The sequence below is a fragment of the Triturus cristatus genome, chromosome 2_2 (assembly GCF_964204655.1).
Source record: "Triturus cristatus chromosome 2_2, aTriCri1.1, whole genome shotgun sequence".
NCBI lineage: Eukaryota > Metazoa > Chordata > Amphibia > Caudata > Salamandridae > Triturus > Triturus cristatus.
The window spans coordinates 1,183,750,100-1,183,770,378 of NC_140582.1; the positions used below are offsets into that span (position 1 = coordinate 1,183,750,100).

The 20,279-nt window shown below is 44.6% G+C and overlaps 1 protein-coding gene across 5 annotated transcripts in view; it reads right to left on the minus strand.

Annotated features, from left to right (window-relative positions):
* RAB11FIP5 (RAB11 family interacting protein 5) overlaps positions 1-20,279 on the minus strand; it is a 334,850-nt gene that overhangs the window by 79,113 nt on the left and 235,458 nt on the right. For 3 of the 5 annotated variants that reach the window (XM_085642764.1, XM_085642766.1, XM_085642765.1), the window contains exon 4: positions 581-3,382. The exons of 1 other annotated variant lie outside the window; for it this stretch is intronic. In XM_085642764.1, the coding sequence (XP_085498890.1) occupies positions 581-3,382 (2,802 nt within the window). Of the gene's footprint in view, positions 1-580; positions 3,647-20,279 lie in introns of all 5 variants that reach the window. One more of the 5 variants, XM_085642763.1, reaches the window with a different exon arrangement.

Sequence of the window (20,279 nt, forward strand, 5' to 3'; positions counted from 1 at the left end):
TACTCTAGAACTGAATGGAGTAATTGTGGAGGGGAGCCTCTGTGTAACTGGTTTACAAAATGGGTTTATGTGAAGCACTGAAGCAGTGACCCAGGATAGCAGAGGTTGGATCAGCACCATGTCTGGCCAATAGCAGCTCCAAGCTGACTAGGCTGAGAAAAGACCTGGTCAACCACACAGACTTTAAGGGAACAGTAATTCTTGTCCCACAGGGTGGTTTATGTCAAGTGTCCCTTAGCACAAATTTAAATCTAAATGCCTACTAGGCCGAACAGTCGACCCTTCACCAACACTCACTACTCCTGAAACCATGTGTTCAGTGCGGGACAAGCTCTGGCATAAAATGGCAACTGAACGGTGAAAAACACAGAAAGGTCAGCATGGATTTACTCATTTGATTGCAATCTGCATTCACATTTAGCACTTACAATGGAGACACCATGAATGAATTGTCCTTTACATGTGTGCAGTGCTGTTGATATACCAAGTGTGTAATATGTAAACTCAACTAAATACGTGCCACCCAAACTTTTCAGAACTGCGTACTGTACAGTATTCCCATTACCACTGGAATGCTCACCTGCTTTTCTGCTCCAAATACAGTCTCTCAGCTGGCTGTGTCTCCTGGGGCAAAACCGCAAGGGATGAAGGTTTTGCACCACTGGAAGGCGGCGTGTAGCAGGAGGAGAGAGCCGCTGCCTGGGTGGTCGCCGTGGGCACCACACTAGTTGTAGGACAGATGATGGGGGAAGGAAGACCAAGTGACTTGAGGTTAGTTGCAGCCGCAAGGAACGGAGTAGAGAAGGCCAAGGGCTGGCTGGCATGCATGAAAGGGGACTTCAATTCCTGACAATCAGTGTTACTAGCTTGGAGGCGTGGGGGAGCAGCCATTTGGTGGTGGTGGCTGAAGCTTAAGTCTTCTCTGAAGAAGGTTTCAGAAGGGATTGAAGTTTCCACAAAAGGATTGTTTGGACTTGGGAGAGGCGGATTGTCAATAAACACAAAGGGATTTCCAGTGGGTTTTTGATCACATATTGCTTCGCTTGAGACCCCCAAATCAGATTCAGATTTAGATTTCCAAAAATCTACATTCTTGAAGTCCACCACCATGTCTGCTGACCAACTAGACTCTGAGGAATGCCTGTGTGCGTGCGTGGATTCAGGTTCTTGTATTTTCTGTTGCTGGCCTGACCCTGTGCTACAGTCTATGGATGGACCCGGATAAGAAACACTATGATGAAATGGTGGAACTTGAGTTTTAATACTTTGCTTTATTGTTTTTAACACAGTCTCATTTAGCGCAGGCTCAGGCCACCTCTCTTCCTGAGCTACTTGTACTGGCCATGGTTCATTCTGTGCTAATGGTTTCATATGGCTGACGTGGCGAGGATAAGAGAGTTCGTTCATAGGAAGTTGCTCCTCCAGGGCAGACCAGAAGGGTAAACCTGAATTGCCAGTTTGGTTCTTCTCATTAGTCTTTGATGTTTCTGAAACGGATTGCTTCCCTTCTTTGGCCAATGGCTGTGAACTTAACAAGTCAAGCTGTACAGTCCGTTGAGTCCCACTGTTAATTGTGTTGAGTTGTTTTGAAGGGTGTTGACCAACTGAGGCGGAAACAAGGCCTAGCTTCACACCATCCAATTTGCTCGATTTCTCTTCAACACCCAAAAGGTCTAACCTGCCTAGAGAGGATTCCAAAAGGCAAGTCTTGAACTGCTCAACCTCCGACACCTCATTTGTGTCTAACATGTTTTCCCCATTAAAGGTGTCCTGCACTGTGGACTCATTAACTCTTTTGTTCAAATTAGACCAAAGGTCCTCTGTGACCAACTGAGAGTTCACATCACTAGAGGCCAGGAGTCTTGGTTGCTCCTCAATTACAGCAGTAGAAGCTGTGGGACACAGAGGCAAAAGGGACACTGCCTGATTGATGGTTTTACTGTTTTGATCCCACATTTTCTCCTTGGGGCACTCAGCTAGCCTTACAGTCAGGCTCTCACCTTCTTTAGCTTGTCTGCTCACTAGTTGGGTTAAATCAGTCTTATTTTGATTTCCTTCAGAAGCCAATGAAGTAAAGCACCTTGGAGGTTTGGGAGGGGAAACCAACATTTCACTTATTTGCAATCCTGCTCCTTTTGTGCCTTCTTTGGTCCTCTTTTCAGCTTTCTGCTCTTTGTCGGGCTGTGCATCTTGTGGGAATATGTTAGTTCCCATGTTAGAATTCTTGGAAAACACAAATGGAACGTTTTCTTTTGTAGCTAAATGTGCTTCATGTTCACTGCTTGCATCCTCAACTTCTAAAATGACATTAGTGAGGTCCCCTACACTTCTCAGTACCCGATTACTATCTTTTCCAGGATCTTTGCAGGCCACCACTCTTTCAACAGGATGACTTGAGTTGTCAGGTTTTACATCACTCTGTTCTGTCAATACTCTTGGTGATACAGCAGCAATCTTATTTTCAGATTTGCCTTCAAAACATATATTTGCTGGTATAGTGGTAAAACATTCTTGAGCAGATTTGGAAAGATTTGGTAAAGGATTTGGATTGCACGGCACCCTCACATTTGGAACTGTGCAGTCGCTCAAAATACACGGTTCTTCATCAGGTCTCTTCCGTGCAACGGTATCATTCTCTAGCGGGCTAATGGATAGTTCCATGGTGTGTACCTTGTTCTCTTGATCTTCCGTCTTCACTTCCAAGCATGCCTCCCTCGTATCACACTTATCAGAATTATCTGCCCGGAATATCGGAGTTAGAGTTTCCGGATTAACCGACGTTTTAATCCTCGCGGATTGAACTGGGGCAGTCCCATTGGCTCTTGAAGGATGAGGAGGACTTTCAGCTAATGAAGAGTGCAAATATTTTCCTGTTACATTCAGTTCTTGTAGTTCATATGCCAAACTTGCCTTGGTTTCTTGCTGGTCTGGTGGACGGACCAAAGGCTCTTGGACTATAGTGCATACTTTGTCAGTTTGTAATGTGAAAGCTCTCACTATCTCCGGCTTGGATGGTGCCTTTTCCACATGGTCAGATTTAACAACTGTACTTGAAATAGCATGCGGAGACCCCAAAAACTTTAGTTCAGAGTGCTCATTTGTTTTTATAGGTCGTGATAATCCTCCATCTTTGCATTCCGGCAGGAGTCTACTTGTTGCAAAAGCATCGAATGGATCCTCCCACTCGCACGCCCTCTCTGCAGGGAGCTTCGACCTCATGGATTCAGAAGGTTGCTCTGTAGCTTGTATGACAGTTTGACTGTTAGAGGACAAGTCTTCAATTCGCTCCGGCTGCCTGGTCGAGCTCAATGATGGCTTGTATTTCTGAGTGGTATGAACCTCTTCGTCAGCTTCGTCAGTAGTATTTGGCGCAGAAGGGAAACTACAGAGAAAGTGAGTAGGTGAAGGAGAATTTAGTACCTTGTCAGCTAGAAGGTCCTCAAAGAAGGGGTTGCTCTGTAAGGAGTCAAGGAATGGGTTGGTAGGAGACAAGTTTCCAAGCAGGCCTTCAGCAGATGTAGAAAGGTTAGTGCAAGGCATGCTATCATGAGACACTAGAGCGACAGAATGAAACTGCACAGGGAAGCAAGGAGAAAAGTGAGAAGGAGCAGCTGAGCTGGGTTCTACCTGAGGAGACACGTCCAGGCTGTGGAGGGAAGACAAAATGGTCCCCCGGGTTAGTGTGGCACCACAGTACTGCAAATATCCATTACGCTGCATAATATATTGAGCGCAACATCTCTACACATCACATGAAGAAAAGCACTTCCTCAATATTAAAAGGGGACATTCACTTTCTACAAAAACCCAAACCTTTCCTTGGTTTCAAAGTTCAAACTTATGCTGGACTGCCCAACTTATTTTTGTTTGTTTTGATAGAATTTTCCTTCATTCTTCCTCCATTTTGTGATCAGTCTTTAGTGATACAAGTGAAAAATTAAGTGATTTCAGAGTTTGAAGGCACTTAAAATGCAGAGCAACGTCACTATGAACAATGCTCACAAAACAGAGTAAAAAAGTGGGTAGAGTTTCTTAATTAACTTATTTTAAATGGACATTCCCATTAACAGTAATTTGATATTTAAATGTCTACTTGTGTCTAGGTTCTTTTTCTCTTCAACTGGGTGCCAATAACATCAAGCGGTTCTATGTTCCCAATCACTAAAGAACAAAATGCAATGAAGGCATAGATGGTTTCTTGGAGGGATACAAGACACGGTACAGTGTCAGTATTGATGAGATTTGATACATACATGTGTTATTTATTCAATGGATAACTGGGCAAAAATGGCCCTCCTTGCATCGGGGTGTTCAGCATCTTAAGAGCAGCGACTTCCGCAAAGGTGCGCTCAAGCTCTAGTCTGTCAAGACCTGTTCAAACATCTCACCAGAGTGACAAAGTCAACCGTACGTGTTTAAGGTCCCCACCCACTACACGTAGCGCATAATGAGACTCCTTCCTACGTTCCAGCGAAGATAAACGCTGTGTAACCTTGGAAAATGGAGCATGAAAGCACAGTGAGAGGGCGTTGTGGGTAAAACCTTTGGTTAATGCTGTAGGAGAACGCGCTCTATGCACAAATGGATAGATTCTCCACCATCGAGAAGAAGGTTATCTGATTATACATACTTGCTGGGAAGATGGTCCTGCTATTAGTATTGTACCCTAGGAGACCTGCTCAGCTTCCCTCCAGCGCAGGAAGAGATACATCGCAGACACAGCAACACGCATGAAGGTGGTCTAGCAGATGGGTTGTGGACTCTAGAATCCTGGGCTACCGATTCCAGACTCAGCCTCCCTCCTTCGTAGTTTGCTCTCATGTTAGCGGAGCAAGCTCCAATAGCATGCCTGCCAAGAGGCTTCTCTCCTAAGCCACTCTGCGTCAAGAGGCATTTAAACTGCTATTGACGGGACTCCTTAATGGCCCTTCAACAGGATCCTCTGCTTTGGCCTCTCAACCTATACATGCTTTTGGTACTGGCAGACTGCACAAAAAGATTAATAAGAGAGGAGTTTCTTTAAATTCCACAAAGAGATTTTACATAGACACTCATCTTCACAGATCAGAGCCATTATGTGGCTACTGGCTGCCAGTGCACATACTAACTGAAAAGAATTGTAGTATAAACTGTGTAAAGTATGAATTCTGACTAATTGTTATTTCTGCTTAGAGGGCGATGGCTAGAGCAGATCTGGAACCTAACCAGATTAATTTTGTTTCTAGCACAGCCCCCAGTGAAGAGGTCCCTGGGCACAGTAGCACCTCCCAGGTCACAGTAAACATTCATGGAAGCGTGACAATAGCACCATGTTGCTGCCTGGAACATCTCCAATAGCAATGTTAATCAATGTGATCAGAATGTCTGCCAATTCCTCAAAACTTGACATAAATAAACTGATCAAGGCACTATCAGTTTGGACATGGTAGATGCACAGGAATGCTAAAAAAGAATTAACAAGCTGATGAGCAGTGGGTTTACTGTAGGAAAAAATGATCAGAATCACTTCTGACTTTAGGTGAGGACATTTCCTGCACCCAAAACTCAGTTGTTAATTACTGTTCCAGTAAGTATACTTCTGCATTCAGATAAAATACTGTCACAACCTTGGGCAAGATCTGCAGATCTTGCAACAGAACTACATGCAACTTCCCAGAGTACTTTCATGGACACAAGGTGGTTTCCCATCCAAGTAGAATCTTGGCCTCTTGCCAAGAGTAGCAGTGCACTTAACCAATGATGGACAAAGCGTCTGCTGCAAGATGATAACACAAACAGCTGCACCGTACTAGAAAGATTTAAACCCACATCCTTATGGCATTCCAGCCAACTGGGCGCCTTTGGCAACAACCTAATGCATCTACACCTGCACCTGTGCAGTGGATGCTTGGTGGTTCAGATCCTAATCCCTCCATTCTGCGCTTTCTACAAGAGGAAGATTGAGCTGGTGGGCCTAGCATTGTAAACTGACATTTATTTGTGAGTGATGGGAAGAGTCGAAATTTCAGTTTACGAAGCATATCTTCATGACAAAAGTGGTTACACACTTCCAAGGTTGCAAGTGGAGTTAAAGGGTCTTTGTTGCAGGGCCCATTTTAGACAGGATTCAAATTATATTTCGGTCCCTAGAAAAGTACAACAATGCACCTAGGGAGTTTGTGACTAACCGCTCACAAAAGTCGAGCTCAAACCCAAAAGATGCTTATCTACTTCTCCTCAGGGCGTTTCTGATGGAACAGGACTATCTCCAATTTAACTTTGTCGACCAACCCCCTTTGAGAGATTAATCCAAATCCCCATAACTACTTCTGAAATGTTGCGTTCTTTGCTGGAAAGTAGAATCTTATTACAATGTTGGTATTTTGGCATCTAAACACAAACATCACTGGAAGATCTCCTTTTCGAGTCGAAGCAGGCAACGCTAAATGTAACGGTGCCCGTTCTGAATTATGGAGGTTTTTCAATCTGCAGTGGGAAGAAATATGGTACTGATTTTGGGGAGGAAAAACAGACTTGTATGGTTGAGGTGCTATGCCTCTTCCACATTCTTATGCATGTGATTTTGCCACAGCCAGTCCGGAAACCTTATGCCTCAATTTGTGTTTGTTCTTTAGTGAATGTTCTTCACGCTCAGGCACACGGTGTATCTTCCTGTACAATTGCTCCAGTGCGGAGTTTTATGTGCAGCTAAGGAACACATGAGCTGCTTACTCTCTCACCTCACTAGATTTTGCTTTGATATTCGGATTTGTAGGCAGTGTAGCACTCCCTAATGCACTCTGTTCATATGGTCGCAGGAGGGGTGGTGGGGTTCATGTGCTAGTTTTCAAAACATGACAGTCTTGGGGATACCACAAAGAAAAGACAATACTAAGCTCACATTACCTAGACCTCTAAACAAAATGGTCACTTACCAGTAGTAGTATTTTTGCAGCTTGAAGAAGAATTTTCTGGATTCACATGTTGTGCATTATTATGCCAGCGAGTGGCTGGCTCTGGAAATGTTTTTTTTTGGTGACCATCTTCAATCACCATTGATGGTAAGTCCATCCCTTGTGCGACATCCGATTGCACCCCATACATTCCTGTGCCTTGTCGCCATCTTAAGATTCTCCCCCTCACCCCCACCATAAGGGATTGTTCTTCCCACCAGTTTGCTTAATATCCAACTAGTGGACAGGTGGAGGGAGCTGCAAAACTACTTCTGCTGGTAAGGAACAGTTTTGTTTTGCAGCATGAATCCTTTTCCGGATTCACATGCTGTGCATCAGATTATGTAGTGGTATCCTGTTCCTTGGAAAAGTGGAGTTTAAGTGTGGATGTGTTTGCAGATGGGTGTTGTTGTACTTTCTGCTGCACCTGTGCTTCTTTGTTCATTTGGATGTCCATGCAGTAGTGTTTTGTGACGGGGCTGCACCCTTTTTCCTGGTGGAGTGTGCTCTGGGGTGCATGGGTAAGGTCTTTCCCGCTCTGTTGCAGGCTTGTATAGTTTCTACTATCCATTGTGAGATTGTTCCCGTTGCTCACTAGTGAGCCCATGCTTGCTCTGGCAAAGGAGACAAATACTTGCTTTCCCTTACAAGAACTTTGTTTCCTGTAGGTACTACATCAGCGCCCTCTGCACAGCCAGTGTGTGAAGGGCTTTCTCTGTCTGGTCTTTGGTTCTTGGAAGAAAGTAGGTAGTTGTATGCTTTAGTTGACGTGGAATTGAGATACCACCTTTGGTAGGAACTGTGGGTTCGTTCTGAGGTCTACCTTGTCCTTCTGGGTTTGCAGGCTTGGTTTCTGTATGGTCAGTGCTTGTAGCTTGCCGACTCTGCATAGTGATGTTCTTGCTATTAGGAAGGTTGTCTTTAGGGTTACAGACTTTAAATCAGTCTTGTGCATTGGTGCTCAAAAGACTCATCAATTGTGTTAGTACTGGGTTTAGGTTCCACGTGGGAGCTGGTACCACTCTACCAGGAATCGTTTCACCACTGGAGATATGAAGACACTGCTCTTTGTTATACCTCTGGTATAAGCTACTATTGTGGCTAATTGAACCTTCAGAGATGCGCAAGTCAGGCCGTTATCTAACAGGTGTGATGGGTATGTTAGTACAGTTTCCGGTTCTATCCTTGTTTGTATCCTCTTGTTGTCTGTGCACCAGTGGATGCATCTGGTCCACTTCTTAGTGTAGCATTTTCTTGTGCTTGGCCTCCTCTCCCCCCCACCCCCTTCCCCCCCCCCCTAAGGATTTCCACAATCCTAGAGGACTGAATTCTAGGCATTCAGGAGCCAGGCTGAGAGTGGCTGGTTCCGGGTGGGACACTCTTCCTTTTGCATAGTTAACAGATCCTGTTCTGCCCCGATTTAGATCATTTGCCCTCTGGACATCTCCAGTAGATCGGAGTTCTAGGTTGGTCTGGCCCATTGTTGGGCTATGAAGATGAGCGGTGTCTCTGGCATTCGGGCTTTGTCCAGTGCCCTTGAGATAGGGGAATTGGCGGAAAGGCGGATGCAAATTTCCTTGACTAGTTTACTGACCACGGGGGTGTCTTTCATTGACATTGATGGTTCTCCTGGCCCCAAAACGTTGCCCTTGGCCCTTATGAGCACTTGCTTGTGTAGACGGGTTTGTTGATGACTTGCCCCCATAGGTGCCCTGTGCTCAGGACCGGTTTGCCGCTCTAGTCTTGTGTGGACCTTTGGTCGTCTGGTGTTCCGACACGGAGGCTGCATTTGAATCCAAGAGAGTCCATGCCTTTTGGCGGTTTCATTACCTTTAGCAGTTTCTTCTCAGCGTCCTTCACCACCTTCGCCTCATCTTTTTTTGGCATCAGCTGCAAAGTATTCGATGTCAAATTCCTCTCCTCCTGCTTGATCAGCCTTTTTGATGATTTCCTCTTTGTCACTTGATAAACTGGAGGTCTCGAAGGGATTCCTGAATCTTATGAGTGCTAGCCATGGCATGGTGTTTTAGCCTCTCAGCGTCGTACCTTAAGTGTCTTCTGAACAAATGAGGCACAAGCCTCACAGATTAGGTCTTTGGGGTCCCTCAGACGGCAAAGGTTGCAGACCTCATGGGGTTCTCTGTGGGAATTTGTGGTGGCAACTGTGGCAGAACTTAAAGGGGGTATTTTCTATGACCCTTTACTGTATCTATTTACCGGCGGGGCCTCCCATCGGGGTCGAGAAGGCACCCTCTTCTCCGTTCCTAAGATCTTCTCGTGGCTTTGCGTTTTTCGTCTCTTTTCCTCTTATGTTGTTTAAATTTGTTTATTGGTTTTTAACATCATACATAGAGTGGCATAGTACAGTCATAATAGAGCGATACGTGTTCGCAGTGAGGACAAGGAGTAAAATATCTACTTACGGTCTAGTTTGCAATAACTGTCCATACAGTGTAAAAGTAACATTTCTATGTGGTACATTCTGGGGGCTACCTGTTCAGTAGGTCCAAGTACTTTAATAGACATGCGTACGAGCCTGGTTGGGCACGGTTCCCAGAAGTCCGGAGATATGCCCATCCCATACTGACGTATGAGCGCTATGGAGTGTGATAGATAAGGAATACATTCCCTGTGGATGATCACCGGCAATGGAACTGCCGATGGGTAGTATTAACTTCAAACTTGGGAGGGGGGGGGAAAGTTGTAAGGGGGGCGGCCGGGATATGTATTGCTGAAGTCTAATATGTGGCTGGTCGTAGTTGGACGTCCCAGTGTGATTGTGTACATGTGGGGAGGGATCATTTAGGGCAGTCTTGGCTCTGTGTGTGGGTCCTACTGGGTTGACCCGGGTAGGGTGTCTATGTTAGGTCCTTGGGCTCAGCCTATTGCGATCTGCTGTCGGTTTGATCGGGGATAAGTGTGGAGTCTGGAGTACTGAGGGCTCAGGTGCTTCCGCTGGTGTGGTTTCGTATCGAAATTGGTGTAATATCTGTGCCCACTCCAGAGATATGGGGTGTCTGCGCGTTCCCTTTACTTCCTCATCCCGCAACACCTCTTCTGCTGCACCCCACTTTCGCACCGCACTCACCCAGGCTGCTTCCGGGGGCCCCTCCAGGGCCCGCCAATACATGGCCATCCCCCTTTATGCCAGAACGATAGTTAGAGATACTAAACGACCCTGCACTTTTTCGGGTTTCCAACTGCGGAATATCCTGAGGGCGCACGCCTCCCATGTAGTGATGTCCATGATGTGGGTCGTCGCTCGGAGTGTCTGGTGAATTTTATTCCAATACTGTTGAATGGTGGGACAATCCCAAAACATGTGTTTAAAGTCCGCTTCGGGGGTATGACATCGGGGACATGCAAAGTGTGTTTCTGGGTAAAAACGATGTAGGCGTTGGGGCGTGAGGTACGCTCTGTGGAGAATGTTAAATTGTATGTTTTTGAAGCGCGCGTTCCTGGAAACCTTTTTGTGGTATTCTAGTGCCTTCCCCCATTCTTGATCATTCCCTTCCCACCTCATTTTCCCATGTCTGTCGTAACGTGTGCAGCAGCTTAAGAAACAGTTCCCTGATAGCCTTATAGAGCCAGGTAACTAGATGATGCCCTGCCCCCCATATGTAGAATCATGTGCAGTACCGGATGTGTCGGGGGTTCCCCCTCATCCAAATTGTCCCTTTTCCTCTCTTATCTGAGATTCTTCGGAACTCCTCCATAGTTCTTCCACACTTAACGGCAGAAAAAATTATATGAAGACGGTGACCGCGCACAGGAACTTCCGGGGCGCCATCTGACATCACACAAGGAATAGATTTACCACCAAATGGAGGTCAACTATGCCCACAAAAAAAACCCAAAAAAAAAATGTTTCTGGACCCAACCACTAGATGGCGGAATAATGCACAGCATGTAAATCCAGAAACAATATCATGCTGCAAAACAAATTCTTATTTTTTAAGTTTGCAGTTGACCTTATTACACCCTAAAAATTGAACAAACTTTAAATTAGCCTCTTTAGTTGCTGCTCAGAACAGCACCCTGCCATTTATCTCCAAACACAGTCCAAGCTCTCCTTCACAGGCACTGGATCTACAATGGGCTGCCTAGGAGTTGGCGATTGCATGGTATCCCTGAGCAGAGACTCCCCGTTGATGCCAATGGACAAGTGGTTTAGGGACTAAAGGGCATTCCAACGGCACACAACCCCAAACAGTTATCAACGGAAGAAACTGAAACAAATAAGCTACTTAATTTAGGCAGTACTGGTCCTTTAAAAAGAAAAGCTGGTCACAACTGGCTGCATTATGATACAGTGAAAAAATAAACGTGTGCTATCCTTGCCATTCTTAACTGTGCACCCTCTGGCCCACACCACCAATTGCCCAAGGTTTGTAGGATTACAGAGGTTAAAATGCATTAAATATAAAATCAACCCTTTTAAAATAAGGCTCTCTCGCAGCTCAGCCCTACCTGTTTGAAGCACAACCAGTGCTGTAATCCAAACATGCCTGGGATATCAGAATACCATGAAGAGCACCGATAACTGAAGGCCACAAGCAAGGAGCCTATGCTGAGATAGCAAACACATCTGCTTGAAGGAAATCAGGACACAAAGCAAAGGGGTTTTCATGTTCTGTGCAAAGTAAAGTTGAGGTAAATAAATTCCACAAAACGTTTGCTAGAGTCAAGGAAGGACTTCCAAAAAGCAAGCAGGCACTAGGATCTTAGCATGGAAGATGCACCCTTAAATAAGCTTATATAAAAAATAAAAATAATTGTCAGTAGGGCACGCCACTTTTCAGACAGTTAATGTAAGAATAAGCACTAGGCTTCTAGAAAAAAGACTTTGGGAGCATCGATATCCGTGGAGACCAGACTGACTGACGTTTCTATGGATTTTGAAAACAATGGCTTAGTTAGCCTGCAGCAGAGAACAGAGTTTTGGTGTGCGTGGTCCAGTCATGTTCTCCCTTATTTAAAAAAATACATGTACAAAACATTTTTAAGCAGAAGCCTAACCGCAAAAGCGATACATAGCACATCGGCCTGTCGAGACCGTAATGTAGCGGCATAATGCACTGGGACATACCTGTGGAGTATTGCGACGGAATGTAAAATGGTACTTAAAGTGAACTTTGTTTTTTTTTTTTTTTTAAACATGGAGGCTGAGAAAACTGGAGTGTAGTATGATGTTTAATACCTGGGATCAAAGTAGGAAAGGGTTTCCTCTCTTGTGAGTAGTATTACCAGGGGAGGAGCAGATTTTCTTAGCAGAGGTAAAGGGGTGGGTGTACAACATGAGCCCTGAAAGTGATTTAGGCCAGTGTGAGGCTTCTGAGGAGAGTCACCAGAGAAGAGTGGCGTGCAGTGGAGTAAGGTTGGATCTGGAATTTATCCCCCATAAATTTCTAAAATGCTCGAATGCTGCAGTTCACGGATTGGTTTCAGATGAATTAGTGATTTTCTATTATTGTTGGGTTATAGTGAGATGCAAGTCAAGGGTGAAGTCTAAGGTCTGATATATTCAATGAAACGGTAGCCGAGGTAGTGCGATTTGAAACGATTAAGGATTATCACCCTAGCTGAAGAGGAGCAATGTAGTTTGAAGGGCTCATTGAATGGCCTGAAAGGTATTCACAGTGCTAATGCCGCCAGTAGATTTTTGGATATATGTGGAATTCAGCGCCATCAGAATATTGGTGAGTTGATACTTTTAGGTTGGACAAAGTCTCACGGATGGTGTGCAGTATTAAATTACCTCCATTTTGGGCTTTCTGGACTGATACCCGTTTGTCTATCCTATGACCTTGACATTGAGAGATGTTGCATGTGTATTTTGTGTTGGTCAACTGTTAGTGAAAGACTGCTGGCCTGGATCTTTACAGTGCAATGGTTACTCTTCATCAGGCCATGGGGAGATAAGCGGTTGGTGGCAGCGGCTTAAAGATGAACAAGTCTTTCCTCTGATGCCCCTAGGAGAGGTACCAAAACCTTCAAGCTCCCATAAATGAGACCCTTCACTTCCCCTGGGAATGTTCTGTGTAACAGTATTACCCTTAGTAGGAATGGTGATAGAGCGCGAGTGGAGGCCAATCACCAGAAGCAACTCTTGGTGGGTGTCTAAGATCGCATAACAGTTTCCCAGTTAATTTGTTCAGCTGGAATAAACATGAAGCCCACCGACCTACCCTGAAACAATGTCTAGAAGGAAACAATGGTTACAGGGAACACATCATCGCAAGTCGTTATATAAACCATTAATGTTGCATCCAACTTAGTGTAATACATGCTGGGAGATACACGGATACAGGAAATACAAAATATTGCCACTAATGTATGCGTTTAATGAAAGAGCTTTGTGTTCATTGTATAGTTTGTATTTCTTAATGCATATGTTCAGTAGATCACAAAAAATCAACAGCAAAAAGTGAAAGGTGCAGAAATTGCTCAGTGCTCAAAGTGTTTCAGATGATGTGGAAGTGGGTAAGCTATTGCAAATATGGCCATATATCCAAGTTTTGTTCTGTACAAAGAGCTTTGTTTTTGGTTACAAGCAATAAATCATTTATAATCCGTATGACAAAATGTTGATCGCGGTTGAAGCACTGTAGATGGAAGGATCAGCACAATAAATAACATGTATGGCCAAAAAATGGTAGGAGACTGCGCCATGAGTCAATTCTGGGTAAAACTGTCGACAGTGAAACAATGCCGGGCTGAAACCATTTAAGCTGCTTAAGACCAGTGCCCTGATCTGCCCAGCAATAGCTCAGCTCGACCTGAGATTTCTGCTTTGCGGTTCCTCAAACTACTCATCATTGAGGGGGCATGTAAATGGTGTCAATGTGTTAATTCAATGACCAACAAGAAAATAATCCGATAGGATGGTGAATAAACAAAGCAGCAATGTCAAGGAAGATAGGTAGACAAAGTGCTGGAAATCTTCGCCTTTTCAAATGTGGTTAAATGTCTCATTTGGAGAATGTCAGATGTTGCTCAGAATGAGGGCAGACTTGCAGAAAGCGTGGCTGAGTAGGTACTTTTAGTGAGGTATGCAAGAATGGCAGGTGGAATGGAGTAAGGAGTGTTACCAGTCAAGGTACGGAGGATGAAAATGCCGTAAGGAGAGTACAATGAATACATTTGTTTTAGAAGTTGTAGGGGCTTCTGAAGGGGTCCAAGTCAAGAAATGTGACTATCAGAATGAAGGTGAGACTAGAGGATACACACATTGAGCTCCTGGTTATTTATTATATTATTATTTTAAGACATTTGTTGGCTGTGAAGTAGAGGACTCTAATGCCAGAGTCACTGTTATTTTGCACAATAAGTCTGAAAGTAATTGGTGTCAAATTGTCTCTGCCTCCAGAGATTAAGACGGCTGGATTTGAAGGCAGCAAAATAGACCTGGTTGGTTACTTTTGGGCTAAGATCACCTTTAAAGACCAAGGCATTAAAGCAAAGGTTTATGTTGCAAAGAAGGGCATACATGCTGTAGGGTGGTGGCATCAAGTTTACTTCACAATGCTTTTTACACCTGGAGAGAAGATGTAGGTTCCCTTAGTTGAAGAAGATATTGCAAGTGAATCAGCCAATACATTATAAGGGAATTTTACTGACCGCTTGGGTATGATCAAAGATTATGATCATACTAACAAACTCTAGGAAAAGCATAACCCTGCTATGCACAAACTGCACACTATAACAGTGTTAGGGATGATCTGGGGAAACGTAGGAAAGACATGCTAAATCAGGGTACTATTGAACTAGTTCATGCCACTTTACACTTTTACCATTCACAATAAATACAGAGTTGCGCATTTGTGTTGATCTTAGGAATCTCAATAGAGAAATGTTCTGCTTCCCAGAAAGGAGTATCTCAACAGCAAATTGGGTCAGATCAAAGGGTACACACGATTAAATGTGAAGGTTGAGCATCAGCAGGTGGTCTTTGACCAGTCATCAAGACAATTTACAGCTTTTCTGACCTCAGGTGGTTTATTTGAAATCTGTTGAATGCCATTTGGCCCGGCATCTGTCAACCTCAGCGTTACAGAAGATCAACTCAAACATGTTTAAGGAAAGAGTATACTGTAGCTTTTCAGGCGGTCGAATTGATTTTTGGAAAGGATGTAATGCAATATAATAATGCCTTGTGGAAAGTGTTGACAATTTTGCTGACAATGATATTGGAGAAGGCAAAGTTCTTGTTAGGAGTGAAAAAAATTTAACAGTCGGAGCACATTTTCACAGATGATCAAGAAAACGCCCAGTCTAGCAGCCAGTATTGTTAGTGGACCTATACTCAAAGAAAGATTAGGTAAGCTCTTGTTTTGAAACTGGTGCAGTCCTAAAAAGTTTTCAAACAATTTTGCCAGTGACACAAACTTTTTTTTATTAAACTCTTGAAGTAAAAGGTGGAATTCAAAAAGGCTGTTAAGTGTCAACTGGCTGTTGACAGAGTGAAAAAGACTCTTTAGCCTTTTGTTAATGAAAAAATGTGTTGTCACAGAGGATGCCAGTGAATTGGGGAGGCGTCACATTAGAGTGATGTAAATCGAGAGGTTACCAGGAGGTTTGCCTCAAGAGATTTAAGACCAGTATAACAGAAGTACTAAATCCTAGCAAAATATATTATTGACTTGTGTCCCGGGAGTAGAAAGAAAAGTTCAAAACATACCTTTGGGGAAGACCTTTCATTCTCAGGACAGCCCACCGCCCGCTGGTCTTGGGTATTAAAGCAATTCACCTGCAATATTGTCTAGACTGGCAACAAAACTAGTGGAGTGAAATTTCAACTTTGAATGCAAACCTGGTGGGAGCAGACGACTTATCCAAATTACCAAAAGAATTATCAGAAGAGGAGGTTTGTGAGGATATAAAGAATGTGCAATTGCTGAAACTGGGATGGATAGTGTGGTGTGTAAGGACAAGTTGGGTGTAGAAAGGAGATTAGGTTGGACAAGGTACCTTGAGATGTATTGAGTTTGATGGTAAAAGAGTAGCCAGGAGGATGATTATTAAGGAAAGTATAGCAGCCTTTTCTGCTGACTAGTTGTCAGAGGAAGATGGGTTGTCACCAGAAAAATGCAAGTTCCCTTAATAGGTCTATGAGATAGAATTGTACAGGTTGCATATGGTGGTCATATTGATACCGTTGTCATCGGTGAAGGGTTTTGGTGCATGTTGGTACCAGTTGATCTTTCACTATGGGTCAACTAGAGATTAAGGAGTGAACCCACAACTGATCGAGCTTCTAAAGAGTAACGGAATGGCGGTCTGTTCGTACGGACAATGTCAACAATGCAATTCACTGACAAGCTCTTTACTTATTTAAGAAAACTGAGAACAAATTGTCATGGTAGACTTAGTTGGATACTGCCCGAGTGCGATCAAAGTGTGTCCAGGAGTCAGAAAGATGGGTGTGAAGCGGTAGAAGAGTTGGGGTGGGCTTATCGATCACCTCACGTGTGGCTAAAGGACAAACACAGTTTGAATTAACAAGAAGCATTAACACGTCTTAAAAATTAAGTCTATTGTGGATGAGTATCATGAAAATGGAGGACATTACGGTGGGTGATGGAGTGAGACGAATGTCAATGCAGATGGTCATGCCAGTAAGAGTCTAAGATGGATTAGAGGTAAAAGAACGGAAAGAGTGTAGAGAGTTAAGAGTGCTGGTCAAGGAACCGGAGCGAAGGCACTGTGGGTGTGAGAGGTTTGTGGCAGTGGGAGTAGATGGTGTACAGTGGTTGTATGTATTGTGCCAAACTTTGAGAAGAAAGAAGTAAATCAGCATTATTTGCAAAAGGAGATGGTAAATATCAGAGGCTGATGGGTAAGGGGGGGCAGAAATACTGTGAAGGGCGGTTAACATTTTCAGACTGCCCACAAACCCGAGTAACTATATGCAACGCTCCCCAAGGTTATGCATTTGGAAAGAAGGTGCCCATTAATGTGTTGTATTTTTTGTTGCGTCATCTTTTATAAAGCTGCAGTGCTTTACGCTGTTGATACCCAGGTCAGCGTTAACGTTTAGTGCGTTACATCCATGATCCCAATAGGGGCACACAACTTCTATCCTTCTCTTTGTGGAGTGTATTTTGCCAGCTGGCTGTCCTGTGATGACCTCTCATCGCAGAGCGGTCAAAGAGTAGGATGCTTTTAATTTCCAAGTTCATCTTAGGGAGGCTGGGCTCAGTTAGTGTCCAATAAAACTGCACACAGCCTTGGAAACCTCTCCTGCAAACAGTCATCTCAGCATCTCTTCCTACCTGGTTACTGACAAGTGCTGAATATGTACTGGAGCTTTGGAGGCCTCATGACCTCATACTCATCCTGGCTTCACCTGAAGCTCTAAAGCACCAGTTAAGGGGAGGGGCACTGTTACAGGATCAGAGCGCCCTGTGCTGCTGCTCTCTAGAGGGCAGACATCTGAGGGGCTTGACGGGCAACAGTGGACAGGCAGTGACCCTGGCAGAACTGTCTCCGAGTTCATGGTAGAGGGGGGACTGGGAGGCAGACTTCTGTGGCATTCTAAAAGATTTAGGCATACAGGCAGGTCTCAGAGCCGCCTCCATGCTCTCATTGTAGTGCTGGCCAGGGTGGAAGACCACTGTTGTCATTCAGGCCCCACAGATGACAGTCAGCGACACCGGCCTACCCGTCTCCATGATCTACTGGAGGGAGTCGGTGGGGCTTTGAAGGGCAGCCATGGATAGGCAACAATTGAATGATATCCTAGAGATATTCGCAAGCGGACGATGAAGGCGATGGGCTGTTTCATGAAGAGAGAAAGGGGTCGAGGGGCCCTTAGTTGCGTCAGCTGGTTTAATTTACCGAATTCTCCTTCCTGAAGGAAGAAGTTCATATGCGCAGGACAGAAAGAACCACTCCCTGCTCACTTACCATTAAGTTTTCATAAAGAGATACTGGCTTTACAATTAACCTTTTTGTAGGCAACTACTTCGTCGAAACTGGACCGCTGACCTCAGAATGATGAAGTCAGGCCAACCTGGCCAAGTTTCTAATATCCAACGTGCAGACCAGGCATAGTGTGCGCTTAACTCCAAAATCATGCCTGCAAATGTGAAGCTGATGACTTTCACAAAACTGTACATTCCTTCATTCAAATATTTACTAAGAACTGACTGGGTTTCCAAGACTTTAAACTGATAGTAGTAAGATATGACATGCTATTGCACCTACCTGCAGAAGGATGCCTGTGACATACAAGCTACATTATTTTTAAAAAAGTGGATATGTGTATTTACAAGGATGACATCATGCGAAACCTGAAGTATTTTTTTATTTAAGCAGCAGTCTACAAAATCTGCCAGGATTGAGAGATGGATGCAAATAAATATTTCTATGGCACAGTGTCCGTTTGCACCACAAGTCGAAGTCCTGCCTGCGGGTTCAGAGTGTCTGGAAGTAGGAGAAAATCTGCTGGGCACATTCTGCACCTCCACCAGCATTTATAATCAAGAATTGGTAGTAAATGTTCCCAGGAGCTGGTACAAAAACGACCGACCATGCTACGGTTTTAAAATGTGGATGGAGGAAACTGGACGGTCTCTGGAGTTTCACCTACTAGCGTGAAAACAACCGCCGGCTATGGTGCTGCTTGGGTCTGGTTGGAGGCAGTGCCTGCCAGAACTCACTGCAGGAGAAAGAATAGAGAGAAAGGATCTCAGTATCAATTCGAGCAGCTACGCGTTTGTATTGAGATTTTGCATAGGTGTGGGAGCTAAAATATGAGTTCACATTAGAGCTTCCCTGCCAGAAATGCCGCACTTGGAGCTCCCTATGACACCAGCATGCAGGCTACGCCAGTCACTGCAGCAGCAACCACATGTACTAAAGCATCCACGACCAAAGAGGCATAAGCAACTGTCATGATATCCAGGATCAAAGCAGCAAGCATAGATGCTGCTGTGGCAGGGAGAACAACAACTGCTGCAATCACTGCTGTATCCACAGCAGGGACCACAATGGTCACAGCAGCCACCACTGCAGGAACAGCAGGACCACCACCAGCCAGCTAGTAGGGACACTAGCAGCATCTGCAACAGTTAATATCACAGCAGCAACACGAGCTGCAAGCACAACGCAGACCACAGCAGTTACCGCAACGACCGCATTGATCTCAGAAGTGACAAAAGCTTCTACCTAGGCAGGCTAAAGAGCAGTGACCACAGCAGCTACCACCATGGCAGCAATACCAGAAATCACAATAGCTTTCACTACTGTAGGGAACACAGCAGCAACAGGAACCACCACACTAGCCACACTCTGCAACCACAAACAATAACCGTTGAAAGCACAGAAGAGACCACCAGTTTCTAGCAAGCTGTAATCAAAGCAGGGACTGCAGTAGTAACTACATCAACCACCACAGCAGGGATTAGCAAAAGAAACCACAACTTTAACTTCAGTGGGAATTACAGCAGAAACCACATCTACCACCACAGCAGCAGCAAAGGCTGCCACCATGGAAGGGTCACAGCTGCGACATCAGCAACAGCTTCCACCAAAGAAGCCGCAACAACAGCAGCACAAGCTACAACAGTGATGAGAACAGAAGCCACATCAAAATGGACTTAAGCATGGACCACAGCATCAACCAGAGATACCACTACAGCAGTGTCAATAGCTTCTACTACAGCCACAGGAGTTGTGACCACGACCACCACAATAACTGCTGCTGCAAGCAGAGGGTACCCAAGCAACCGCTGCAAAAGCCCCTGCAGTGACAACTGTCTGCAAGGTAGTAACAGCAGTGGCAACCACAGTTATAAACACTGGAAAAAACTGAAAAGTGATGAGTGGAAGGCTTCAATTAATCTCATCCACTGATAACTGTCATTGTCCACCACGGTGCCAAAGACCGCAAACAAACCTAGGCAAATCAGCATTTGTCAGGATTCAAAAAGGATAGTCCAGCCCAAACTGCTAGGCCATGTCACCACTGGAGAGGGGACACGTGCAAATTTCAGACTAGTATGACCCGTTGGATCTCATCTTTGAGGTACTGCTTGAGCTGTGTGGTAGAGTAAGCACTCGACTCATGTCTGGGTCCATTCCTACTTGGGTCATCTTGATCAGATAAAACAAACAAGCCATAGCAAAGCCAAGAGGTCTTTCTAAAATGCAAGCTTATACCAAAACAGTGATATACAAATGTGTGAACATCATTTGTTCTTCATTGCGGTGCACCCTGTTTTGCTGTGCAACCTATCTTTGTATCCCCTAGGTTTATGGTCCCTTGCAGAAAGTTACGCTGTGGAAGTTAACCACATCATTAACTTGTCCTTGAAGGAAGCCAGGGTTCCTAGTTGTTGGAAG